The following is a 13,564-nucleotide window of genomic DNA, read 5'->3' on the forward strand; positions in this document are numbered from 1 at the left end:
GCAACAGCGCATCTATGTGTAACAACAATGCATCTGTCTGTAGCAATAGCGGAACTGTCTGTAGCAGCAGCGGAACTGTCTGTGGCAACAATGTATCTGTGGCAACAATGCATCTGACTGTGGCAACAATGCATCTGTCTGTGGCAACAATGGATCGGTAGCAACAATGCATCTGTCCATAGCAACAGCGGAACTGTCTGTGGCAACAGCGCATTTGTCGCAAACAGCGCACCGGTCTATCCCAACAATGCATCTGTCTGTAGCAATAGCGGAACAGTCTGAGGCAACAGCGCATCTGTCTGCGGCCACAGCGCATCTGTCTGCGGCCACAGCGCATCCGTCTGCGGCAACAATCCATCCGTCTGCGGCAACAACGCATCCGTCTGCGGCAACAACGCATCCGTCTGCGGCAACAACGCATCCGTCTGCGGCAACAACGCATCCGTCTGCGGCAACAACGCATCCGTCTGCGGCAACAACGCATCCGTCTGTGGCAGCAGCAGAACTATCTGTGGCAACAATGCATCTGTCTGTGGCAACAAAGCATCTGTCTGTAGCAACAGCGGAACTCTCTGTGGCAACAATGTATCTATGTGTAACAACAATGCATCTGTCTGTAACAGTAATGCATCTGTCTGTAGCAGCAGCGGAACTGTCTGCGGCAACAATGCATCTGTCTGTGGCAACAATTGATCGGTAGCAACAATGCATCTGTCCATAGCAACAGCGGAACTGTCAGTGGCAACAGCGCGTTTGTCGGAAACAGCGCATCGGTCTATACCAACAATGCATCTGTCTGTAGCAATAGCAGAACAGTCTGTGGCAACAGCGCATCTGTCTGCGGCAACAGCGCATCTGTCTGCGGCAACAGCGTATCTGTCTGCGGCAACAGCGCATCCGTCTGTGGCAGCAGCGGGACTATCTGTGGCAACAATGCATCTGTCTGTGGCAACAAAGCATCTGTCTGTAGCAACAGTTGAACTGTTTGTGGCAACAGTGCATCTGTAACAACAATGTATCTATGTGTAACAACAAAGCATCTGTCTGTAGCTATAGCGGAACTGTCTGTGGCAACAGCGCATCGGTCTGTGGCAACAATGCATCTTTAGCAAAAATCTATCTATGTGTAACAACAATGCATCTGTCTGTAACAATAATGCATCTTTCTGTAGCAATAGCGGAACTGTCTGTGGCAACAATGCATCTGTCAGTAGCAACAGCGGGACTGTCTGTGGCAACAGCGCATCTGTCTGTGGCAATAATGCATATGTCTGTAGCAATAGCCGAACAGTCTGTGGCAACAGCGGAACTGCCTGTGGCAACAGCGCATCTGTCTGTGGCAACAGCGGAACTGTCTGTGGCAACAACGCATCTGTCTGTGGCAACAACGCATCTGTCTGTGGCAACAACGCATCTGTCTGTGGCCACAACGCATCTGTCTGTGGCAACAGCGGAACTGTCTGTGGCAACAGCGGAACTGTCTGTGGCCACAACGCATCTGTCTGTGGCCACAACGCATCTGTCTGTGGCCACAACGCATCTGTCTGTGGCCACAACGCATCTGTCTGTGGCCACAACGCATCTGTCTGTGGCCACAACGCATCTGTCTGTGGCAACAACGCATCTGTCTGTGGCAACAACGCATCTGTCTGTGGCAACAACGCATCTGTCTGTGGCAACAACGCATCTGTCTGTGGCAACAACGCATCTGTCTGTCGCAACAACGCATCTGCCTGTGGGAAGAACGCATCTGCCTGTGGGAAGAACGCATCTGCCTGTGGCAACAACGCATCTGCCTGTGACAACAACGCATCTGCCTGTGACAACAACGCATCTGCCTGTGACAACAACGCATCTGTCTGTGGCAACAACCCATCTGTCTGTCGCAACAGCGGAACAGTCTGTGGCAACAACGCATCTGCCTGTGGCAACAACGCATCTGCCTGTGGCAACAGCGGAACTGTCTGTGGCAACAATGTATCTATGTGCAACAACAAAGCATCTGTCTGTAACAATAATGCATCTGTCTGCAGCAATAGCAGAACTGTCTGTGGCAACAACGCATCTGTCTGTGACAACAACGCATCTGTCTGTGACAACAACGCATCTGTCTGTGGCAACAACCCATCTGTCTGTCGCAACAGCGGAACAGTCTGTGGCAACAACGCATCTGCCTGTGGCAACAGCGGAACTGTCTGTGGCAACAATGTATCTATGTGCAACAACAAAGCATCTGTCTGTAACAATAATGCATCTGTCTGCAGCAATAGCAGAACTGTCTGTGGCAACAATGCATCTGTCTGTGGCAACAATGCATCTGTAGCAACAATGCATCTGTCAGTAGCAACAGCGGGACTGTCTGTGGCAACAGCGCATCTGTCTGTGGCAACAGCGGAACTGTCTGTGGCAACAGCGGAACTGTCTGTGGCAACAGCGGAACTGTCTGTGGCAACAACGCATCTGTCTGTGGCAACAACGCATCTGTCTGTGGCAACAACGCATCTGTCTGTGGCCACAACGCATCTGTCTGTGGCCACAACGCATCTGTCTGTGGCCACAATGCATCTGTCTGTGGCCACAACGCATCTGTCTGTGGCCACAACGCATCTGTCTGTCGCAACAACGCATCTGTCTGTCGCAACAACGCATCTGTCTGTCGCAACAACGCATCTGCCTGTGGGAAGAACGCATCTGCCTGTGGCAACAACGCATCTGCCTGTGGCAACAACGCATCTGCCTGTGGCAACAACGCATCTGCCTGTGGCAACAACGCATCTGTCTGTGACAACAGTGCATCTGACTGTGACAACAACGCATCTGTCTGTGACAACAACGCATCTGTCTGTGACAACAACGCATCTGTCTGTGGCAACAACCCATCTGTCTGTTGCAACAGCGGAACAGTCTGTGGCAACAACGCATCTGCCTGTGGCAACAACGCATCTGCCTGTGGCAACAACGCATCTGCCTGTGGCAACAGCGGAACTGTCTGTGGCAACAATGTATCTATGTGCAACAACAAAGCATCTGTCTGTAACAATAATGCATCTGTCTGTAGCAATAGCGGAACTGTCTGTGGCAACAATGCATCTGTCTGTGGCAACAATGCATCTGTGGCAACAATGCATCTGTGGCAACAATGCATCTGTCTGTAGCAATAGCGGAACATTCTGTGGCAACAGCGTGTCTGTAACAATAGCGGAACAGTCTGTGGCAACAGCGCATCTGCCTGTGGCAACAGCACATCTGCCTGTGGCAACAACGCATCTGCCTGTGGCAACAACGCATCTGCCTGTGGCAGCAGCGCATCTGTCTGTAGCAATAGCGGAACTCTCTCTGGCAACAGCACATCTGTCTGAGACAACAATGCATCTGTCTGTGGCAACAGCGCATCTGTCTGTGGCAACAGCGCATCTGCGTGTAGTATTAATATATCTGCTGTAGTAACAATGTATTTGTAGGCGGTAACAATATCTGTTTGTAGTAACAATGTAGCTGTGTGTAATAACAATCCATCTGTCTGTGGCAACAACGTATTTAAGTGCAACAACAAAGCATCTGTCTGTAGCAATAGCGGAACTGTCTGTGGCAACAATGCATCTGTGGCAACAGCGGAACTGTCTCATCTGTCTGTGGCAACAATGGATCTGTAGCAACAATGCATGTCTGTAGCAACAGTGGAACTGTCTGTGGCAACAGCGCATCTGTCGCAAACAGCGCATCGATCTGTACCAACAATGCATCTGTCTGTAGCAATAGCGGAACATTCTGTGGCAACAGCGCATCTGTCTGTGGCAACAGCGTGTCTGTAACAATAGCGGAACCGTCTGTGGCAGCAGCGCATCTGTCTGTGGCAACAATGTATCTGTGTGTAGTATTAATATATCTGCGCCTAGTAACGATGTATCTGTGTGTAGTATTAATATATCTGCGCCTAGTAACAATGTAGCTGCGTGCAGTAACAATATAATCTGTGAGCAGTAACAATGTATCTTGTCTGTAGCAATAATGTATCTTGTCTGTAGCAATAATGTATCTTGTTTGTAGCAACAGGCTGCACGGTGACTCTACCCCTGATCGGCCGGTCTAGCAGCGCTAGTGGGGAGGCAGGTGGTCGTGCGATGCCTTGCAGGGGGAGTGCCGGCCGCCACCTCTCTCCTACCCCTTCTTCCTCGGAAGCCTAGACAATCGTGGACTACCCGCAGCGCCTGCCCCCTCCCCGCCATGTGCCGCGGTGGGCGGTGTGTGTGATAGGACCATGGAGCCGGCTCTACTTCCTTGTTTCGGGCCCGGGTGACTCCGCTTCCTGGTCCGCCGCCAATCAGCAGTCCGCGGCATGCTCGCACGTCTCCCGCAGCTCACATAGGAAGTTGGCGAAGTGCAGAGCGCCGAGTCGGAGGATTATCGTGCCGCCAGCGGGCGCCGACCATGGGCTGACAGGCGGCTACAAGGGCGCTGCCAACCGCTCGTAGAGGGCACCATCCGGCGAGCGAGCGCACAGCCACAGCACGTAGCAGAGCGGGGGGCGGCCGGCCGGGATGTTCTCCCCTCTATGCCCCCCGATGCAGGGGAGTTCCGCGCTCACCCAGCCGCCCGGCCCGGCGCTGTCCACCTCCTCCTCAGCGGCCTCGTCCGTGTCCGGGCAGCACCCGAGGCCCCGAGACTCCTCGTGGAGAAGGCGCCGAAGGGAGCAGCACAGGCGCAAGCGGCGCCGGCTGCGGGAGCAGGAGGCCGGCGGGGGCCTAGTGGAGGAGGGAGAGGTGCCGGTCGTGCCGCGGGTGGAGAGGCGCCGCAAGCCCAAGAAGAAGCGGCAGCGGGACCGGCGGAAGGACATGCTGCGCCGCATCGGGGCGCTCGCCGCCAGCACCGTGGAGTACGACGACGTCAGCTCCCTGTCCGAGGGCGCCCTGTCCGGGGCTGAGCCGGGGCCGCCGTTCCCCCCGGTGCTAGGCCTCATCCCGTCCCCGGCCTCCGACAGATGTCCTTCCTCGCCGGGGCTGCAGCAGGCGCCGCTCTCCCTACTACGCCAGGCCGGGGACGGCAGGAGGAAGCGGGGCGGCCGCCGGCAAGAGCCCGGGCCCCGGCGGAGGGAGGAGGCGCGGGGCGGCCGCAGCGATGACCGGCGGAGCCGGCTGGGGATCGGAAACCTGTTGCTGCCCGAGCCGCTGCTGCTCGCCCCGACCTGGAGGCCGCAGGAGGAGGCCAAGAGACCGGCGTACAGGCCGAAGGAGGCCGCGCAGCACGGCAAGCAGCCGCCCAAGGCCTACCGAGGGGAGCGGGCATACCGGGCGGCCTCCCCGGGCAACCACCGCAAGAAGTCCGTCAGCCCGGCGCGCTCGCCCAGTCCGGGCTACAGCGGGCACCGAGCCGGCCGCCGCTCGCCCAACTACGGAGAGACGTCCTCCCCGGCTGGCCGGCGCCGGTCCCGCAGCCCCTACAGCCCTGTCGGCAGGTAAGCAGCTGCGTTCACACAGTGCGGTACGAGGGGACGCGGCACGGAGCATTCGCCTGTGTGAGCGCCCCCTGCTGTAAATGGCGCGGTCACACAGTGCGGTACGAGGGGACGCGGCACAGGGAGCATTCGCCAGTGTGAGCGCCCCCTGCTGTAAATGGCGCGGTCAGGGAGCGTTCACACAGTGCGGTACGAGGGGACGCGGCACAGGGAGCATTTGCCTGTGTGAGCGCCCCCTGCTGTAAATGGCGCGGTCACACAGTGCGGTATGAGGGGACGCGGCACAGGGAGCATTCGCCAGTGTGAGCGCCCCCTGCTGTAAATGGCGCGGTCAGGGAGCGTTCACACAGTGCGGTATGAGGGGACGCGGCACAGGGAGCATTCGCCTGTGTGAGCGCCCCCTGCTGTAAATGGCGCGGTCACACAGTGCGGTACGAGGGGACGCGGCACAGGGAGCATTCGCCTGTGTGAGCGCCCCCTGCTGTAAATGGCGCGGTCACAGGATGAGGTATTACTAGGATGTGATATTACGTCACCGCCTCCATTGCACCGCGGGCGTTAGTGAAGTGGACGGCACTTTGGCGCCGGACAAGCGTTCGTTTCCATTATACATGGAGTGTAGAATTGCGCAGTTGCTGCTTTATTCTATACGCCAAATATAACGGAATGAAGCGTAATGCTCAGCGCACTAAGATGGCGCCCGTCTCCCTGCCGTTGGTGATTGGCCCCTTTTCCGTTTGAGGGCCCCATCATGGTGACGTGTCGCGGTAAAACCGCCGTGGGGACGCTTTTTCAGGGCTCTTTCGTCCGGCCTTATTGCGTGTTTTGGTCCGTGAATACACAGTGTAATACAACAATTCTCTGCCCGTCACTGGCGATTTCTATGCGTAAAACACACGGGGCGGGCGTCGGGGTTTTTTTTTTGTAAAGTTTTTCCCGGAAGGCCGTGTGAATAAACCCGGTGAATGAATGGCGCTGTCAGCTGGCTGGAAGAGCCGCTATACAGTGGTGGGGATGAGCTGGCAGCGGGGGCGTATTCGTACGAATGAGATTATTGCGCAGGTCTTGTGTGATGCGCGAATATGACATTCCGTTCCTTTAGATGCATTTGGTGACACAAGTGGCGATATACGTAGATTTTATTGCGCTCCCTCGTGGCGCCGCTGCGAAGAAGATAATCATAGATTTTCTATATTTTGCGTTCCCTTAGCGCATCGCTCGTTCTCAATAGGACCTTAACATAAATCTCATGGCGCTCGTGGGCCGCGCTGTGCACGTTTTTCCCATTGAAGACGATAGCACGCGGTCTCCATCTTTTCATGCACTTGCGAGCATGCGATTTTCACGGCAACGCGTTTTTGCGATGTACAGTATAAATAAAATTTGCATGGCTTCTGTGAATCCGCGATGTTTGCACGTGAAGGGATCGCAGGTGCGCCGCATCGACTTGAAAGGGAAAAATCCCGTCGCACTCACCTGCACATCTTGAGGTACGCGAGCGCCATGTGATATTTATTTACTTTGCAAGATCCCACAGGAAACAACGGGCGACTCCTCCCGCAGGAACCCCCAAAAATAGAATCTGCTCCGATGTAATTTTATCCACCCCCAAAAAAGAAGAAAAAAATGTCTGTGAATGAATTCATTAGAAAGAGTAAACCTCATACCCGTGCGGTTTTGTCTGCATCGCACCAAACTTGCGCAAGTTTCTCGTTTGTGTGAATAAGTCCTAAAGAGGCTGAAGAACCTCTCTGTTACCGCAGAGAACCAGTGGTGTGGATATATGGGTGCTATGTAAAGTAACATGGTGGCTCAGTGGTTAGCACAGTTGCCTTGCAGTGTTGGGCTTCTAGATTGAGACCTGCATGCAGTTTGTATGTTCTTGCCATGTTTACGTGGGTTTCCTTCGGGTTCTCCGGTTTTCTGCCACATTCCAAAAACCTAGTTGGGTGAATATAGACGTAACTCGATGATCCCCAGTGATGTAATGTGTGTGCGCTGTATAGAGGAGGCGATTGCTGCAGTGTGTGCCGGGTGTACCGTGATCCGCAGCACAGCCCCCTTCATGCCGCTTTTATATCAGGCAAGTAAGGAGAAGCGCGCCCGCTCTATACACCCATCCGGTGGAGTAGGGGTGTGTGCAAATATGGTGGATCTCCAGCTGATTTCACTCCTTCAACTTAAATTCAATTGAAGGGGTAAAATCCGCTGGAGATCAGCTGAGGTGAGCTAGCGGAGCTACTCCTAGTTGGCCTTGCACTCCCATTATACAGACTGGACAGTGTAGAGGCGAGTGGAGTAGCGGTGCAGGAAAGTATTGGTTTTCAGTTGTTCTTTTTTTTTTTGGCATTCTGGAATGTTGTTACTTGATTAATGTAAACTAGGCGTCGGAGTGTTGTGTAAGTAGTCCTTGTCTGATACAGTCCCGACTTCGCATACGGTGGCTTCTCCAGGAGGATGTAACTCGCTTGCTGTTTCCCCATCATTGTGTCAGTTGGCTTCTTACTTCAGAGAAGTAACCTTATGGTGTGTAAATGGTTAATGGGGCCGTCTGGGTACCAGACATTTCTTCTATGGGTCCAGCTGGACCTCATGATCGAGCGCTGCAGCCCCACTGTCCTCGTGGCATTTGCTGTGGGTGATGTCACCTGACTGCGGCGCCATCATTTTGAACTCTTGGCATCAGCGCTAACATCCCGGGCGCCATGATGCCAGGAGCTGAGGACTATGACACTGGTGGCGGACAGTGGGGCTGGATCGTGGGAGCGGAGGACAGGAAATTACAGTTTCTTGTTCGTTTGGCATAGCTGTACCCATAGAGGGAATGTCTGACAACTGGACAACCCCTTCCCGCCCCGGGACGTAAATGTACACCCTGGCTGGGAAGGGGTTCCCACGATTAGGCGTACACTTGTTTCCAATGGATGACATGCGCCCAGGAGCTGAGCGCGCTGCGACTGACAACCGGTCTCTTGCTGCAACTGCATGCATTGGCGACAGCGCTGATGAATGTTGATCACGGCATGTAAAAGGCTCACAGAGGGAGGGCGCTCTTTCTGATGTCGTTGGCCCTCCGCCATGTAATTGCAGCTGTGTTGCCGTGGCAGCCAGATACCAGTCAATGGCTTCCAGGTCTGCCATGGCCTGTGATCGCTATAATCCATAATACACTGCAGTACAAATGTAATGCAGTGCATTATCAAAGTGATCCCAGCATTACATGTTCAACTTATCTACCGGGACATAAAACTTAAACAAAAAGGGAAAGTTAAAAACATTTTTTTGCTTAAAGTTGTTTTTTTAAAACATTAAAAGAAACCCTCGCCTGGTATAGTTGCCTTTGTAATGACCCATACAATAAACTGAACGGATTTTTCATCCTGATGGGAGAGACTTTGAATGCCGTGATGCAAAAGAAAGGATTTGTATCCTGCAAAAGTGTGTGTGGGGGTGGGGGGGGGGGGGGGGGGGGGGTTAAATTTTGGTATAGTTATTGTATAACCAGAAATAGTATATCATGTCATTGAGGCTGCATGATTAACGCTGTGAAAAAAATGGCAGAATTGATGAGTTTTTTTTATTTGTTATTTGTAGTAATTTATAGAGTACTAGCTTACCCGTCGCGCGTTGCTGCGATGACAGACATACATACATTCGTTTTTATATATCTAGATAACCAATCACAGCACAGCTTTCATGTTACCTCAGCAGTATAAGAAATAGCAACCAATCACAGCGCAGCTTTCATGTTACCTCAGCATTCTCAACATCCAGCAATTGTCTTGTGATACGTTCGGCGGATGCATCATTTTGTAGTTGAACACGCATCCCGTTGCTCGTAATGGCTTTTGCTTTCGTGCTTGAGATGGAAATCAAACGATCTTTGTCTGGGGGGCATAACTGTCGACGACGCTCGCACGCGCGCCACCTATCGTAGGATAGATGTACTATGCCAGTAATCTTCCCAGGAGTGTACTCAACAACTTCCCAAAGTTTCATGGCGATTGGATGAATGGTGTAGTAATGCATGATGGACGAACGGACGGATATATATAGATGACATCAGGAAGTGAGAGAATTAGATTACGTACGTAAAATTTGGACGCTAATTCTTTTGCGCTTAGAATTGAATAATGGAGTTGGGACCCATTAACTTTTCCTATTTATGACATAATCAATGCTCGTGCCAAATTACAAATTTCTATGACACCGGAAAGTGAGAAAATTAGTGGCAATGATGGAAATCGAACGATCTACGTGGGGGGGGGACGTAACTGTCGACAATGCACGCGCGTGCGCCATTTATCGTAGGATATTTGTACTATGCCTATAATCATCCCAGGAGTGTACTCAACTTCCCAAAGTTTCATGGCGATCGGATGAATGGTGTAGTAACGCGCGCGCAGGCACGCACGCAGGCAGGCCCGCCCGCAGATAGACAGGCACGCACGCAGACACGCATACATTCAATTTTATATATATAAGTATCCAAAATAAATGGTAGGAATAAAACGGCAGCTCGCCACGCAAAAAAACAAGCCATCATACCGCCATGTTGACAGAAAAATGTTATGGCTTTTGAAAAGTGGGAATGAAACAACCCCCTGGGAGGTGGGGGGGGGGGTGGAGATTGCTGCTTCCTTTGGTCCATAGTAGGCAGCGTCACTAAGAGGTTAATAGCTTGAAGCGGTCACCTTTTGCTGGTATAGTAGCATATTGCAGTCAGATGCCCATACACATCGCGGTTGGTGAGCTGTGCTAACTGCCACGGATTGCACTAATTACTGTGGCTACACGTACAACACAGCGGTTGGCAGCAAACGGTGTGCAGTTATTGCACTTGGCACCAACATGTGATCATCCTCCTGGCGAATGCTGAATGTATATTTACCTTGGCAAGCTCGGCTTGTAGGCAAGAGCAGCCGCGCGTCTCCGAACAGCAAGAATACCGCAGTCGGTGTTATATGTTGAGGGGGGTACGTTCGTGGCCACCATGATGTCTGCTGATGGTGCCTTGAGAAGAGCAGCTGCAAGTAGTACTATTTCCTCTCAGCTGCTTCCTATTAGAATAAGAGTGACCGATAAGGGTTAAAAAGGAAAAAAAAAGGGGTTACAAAATTGCCCTCAATACGTCCATTTATGTAAGCGGTTATAAAGGTGGAGCTTCCAATTATATCCTTGTGTGAACCAGATGAGCCGGAAATACACGGAGTCATTAGATGCTTATTAAATGACTCGTCAAGCGCTGCTGCGAGGTGACCTGCGGAGATGTATGTGTCAGCGCGCTCTCCGTAGGACTTGGGTGTTGGGTCTGTGGGGTTCGAGTCCAATGTGGTGGAGAGTTGGCAGAAGCGTACCGACTCCGGCTTAGAAGATATATATAGATGACGTCATTTGACGCAGAACGTGTTGCTTATTTCTTTTGATAGGAATTTAGGACAGGTTGTTTTTTTTTCTTCGTGTTCTGAAGGTTTTCCGCCATTCTTTCTATAGCTCGATGCTTTTATCCTGTGGATGTCACCATATTAATATGGTTGGCTGCTTTCACATCTGCGTTGGGGAGTCCCCTTTCCTCCTATGTTCGGGGAGTCTATGGATGGAATCTTACAGCGCCGGATAGACTCCACTGACTATAATGGGGTCTGCCCACTTTCTGCCATCTGCCCAGTTTTGGACAAAAGGAAAAGCTGTGCATGCAACACTTTTTCTTCCGGTATTTTCAGCCGGATCTGTGAGCGAACCTCCAGCCGGAGGATCCAACGCAGCCCTATACGAGGGAGTCTGAAGTTTGGCTTACGGACCCTCTATTCGCGGTTAGGAGGGGAATTGTAAATCTTCAGTTTTCAGGCATTGTTGGGGCGGGCTCACATAAGTGTATTACGTGTATTACCACCGCATAATGGTGAATAGTCAGTGATGGGACATTATTTGTCATGGATCCATTCACATTTGCGTGCTTTGATTGCGTATTATACACGCTTAAGAAGAACGCAGCATCTCGTTAAAATATGCTGTAACGTGTTCAAAAACGCCGCTTGTGGGAGTGGCCTATTAGTACAATGCATAGCTCTAGGAAACGCTGCTTCAGAATTATTTAAACCCTTAATAACAAGGCTGTTTTGGTCCTAAACAGACACTTTTAGGGGAAATTGCCCATTGCTGCCTCCATGATTTATTTGGGTAAAAAGCTAAAAGAAACCAATCTTTTTAAATTTATAGTTTATTTTTAAAATTTGTATATTTACACTAAAATAAAGCACAGCAAGAAGTTCCTCATTTTGTTTTGGCCGTTTTCATATATAATTGGTGCAGTCTTGCAGTACAGAGCGCACACGCTGATGGTTTGGGTTGGCGGTTGGTTGTTTTCTTCTTTATACACATAGATTTAAAAAAAAATGTACACAAATTAACAGAACAAATGACACCATAAAATATATATGTCCCCATAACGTCACATCGGACAAATGTGAATGACCCTCAGGCATTGTTTTTGAATGCCACACTTTTCTACTGTAGCTGGGGCATCCACAGGAGCACAATCTTTAGGAGCCCCAGTCACAGGGGGAAACCTCCTCTGCAGGGACAGGAGTCACTAACAGAGCTGATCTGGGTCTTCTAGAACCCTGCAGCTCCACCGCGGAGCTGTCATCGCTGGGTCGAATAGCAGAAGTGGCACTTTCACTTTCTCTCTTCATTCCTTAGCACCCATTGAGCAATTTGTAGCATGTAAAAGAGGAGCAGTTAAATAGATATACTTGTGTTTTTGTTTTTTAATACTTTTGGACAATAAAAACTCGCTTTTAAAGAAAAGTTGGCTCTGCAATATCACATCCTAAGGCCTCATGCCCACGGCCGTGACTGACTCTGCCAGCAGAATATCACGGCGCCCCCCAAAGATCCCATACTCGCCCCTATCGCAGTACAGCGCATGACGCGGTGACGTGTAATCACGCGATACCGATGCTGTGCTCACAGTAGAAATATCGCATGACGGCCGGCTCCCATTGACTACAGTGGAAGTCGACCGTGCTTTTTTTTTCTGCGGCAATTAGAACATGCCACGGTTTCTTTCATGCTGCAGAATTCGGCAGCATGAACATCGAGCTATTAGGTTAAACAGAACCAAATAGCTGAGGGATAACGCCACAGGATAATTAGCCCTAAGGCCCATACTACATTTTCTGGCAGCGACGCTCTATGAGGCTTGTATTTTGCGGTAAGAGTTGTATTTTTTGTTGGTACCGTGTTAGATAACTTTTGGACAATTGGAATACTTTTTATTGCATTTTTTGGGAGGTGAACAATGTGCTTTGCGTATTTTATTTTTTCCCCCACATGGCGCTGCGGGAATCAATTCGCGACATGTTCTATCTTGTGTGTGCCAGCGCATTGCCCACTGTTAACAATGGGGCAGCGCGGCAGCATTGCACCACGTTAGGCGCACGCGATGTGATTCGAGGTCTTCCATTGAAAACGATCAGCAAACTTCAGCCATGGCCGACAGCCGCGCTGGAGGATCCCTACATGCCCGAAGGGATGCAAGGCTGTTTTCACATAAAAGCGCCTTGCATCCTCGGGGATTTCACATGGATTGCGAGGGCGATATGCCGGCGGGATTCACAGCTCGATATCGCCCTCACTCGTGTGAAGTTATACAACAAAATATTTTCATTGTCGGGTCGTTAGGAACGTGGTAATACCCATTATGTGTTGCTTTTTTAAACATTTTTTTCGTACTTTATGGATTTAAAACTTTGTATTTTTTTTTCTTTTTGTGGGTAAAAATGCATTTTTTTTTTTCTTTTTTGTAAACTACATTTATCTTTTTTCTTTCAATGAAACTTTTATTGAGCTTTTTAGATACAATTTTTTTTTTTTTTTTTGATCCCTGAAGCCAGCCACTAAATGAAGCGGTCACAAGGACCAGCGTCGTCCTGACAGCTGCTTCGGAATTATGGGCACGCCGACCTCAGATAGAATATCACCAGTCAAAATAAAGTGAGATCTCAAGCCTGATGTGCCAGTCGAGGGGCTCCCAATGATCTGCTTGTTATAGTCTCTAATTAAGTTGACATGTGTTGATATGGAACCAAGTGTTAACCCCATAGTGAC

General features: G+C 50.8%; 1 protein-coding gene across 1 annotated transcript in view; it reads left to right on the forward strand.

The window, feature by feature from the left end:
- The first annotated feature begins 4,219 nt into the window (after positions 1-4,219).
- CDK13 (cyclin dependent kinase 13) overlaps positions 4,220-13,564 on the forward strand; it is a 55,674-nt gene continuing 46,329 nt past the window's right edge. The window contains exon 1 of the mRNA XM_066585077.1: positions 4,220-5,452. Coding sequence (XP_066441174.1) covers positions 4,539-5,452 — 914 coding nt within the window. The 5' untranslated portion in view covers positions 4,220-4,538. The remainder of the gene's footprint in view (positions 5,453-13,564) is intronic.

This window comes from Eleutherodactylus coqui, chromosome 12, assembly GCF_035609145.1.
Source record: "Eleutherodactylus coqui strain aEleCoq1 chromosome 12, aEleCoq1.hap1, whole genome shotgun sequence".
Lineage (NCBI taxonomy): Eukaryota > Metazoa > Chordata > Amphibia > Anura > Eleutherodactylidae > Eleutherodactylus > Eleutherodactylus coqui.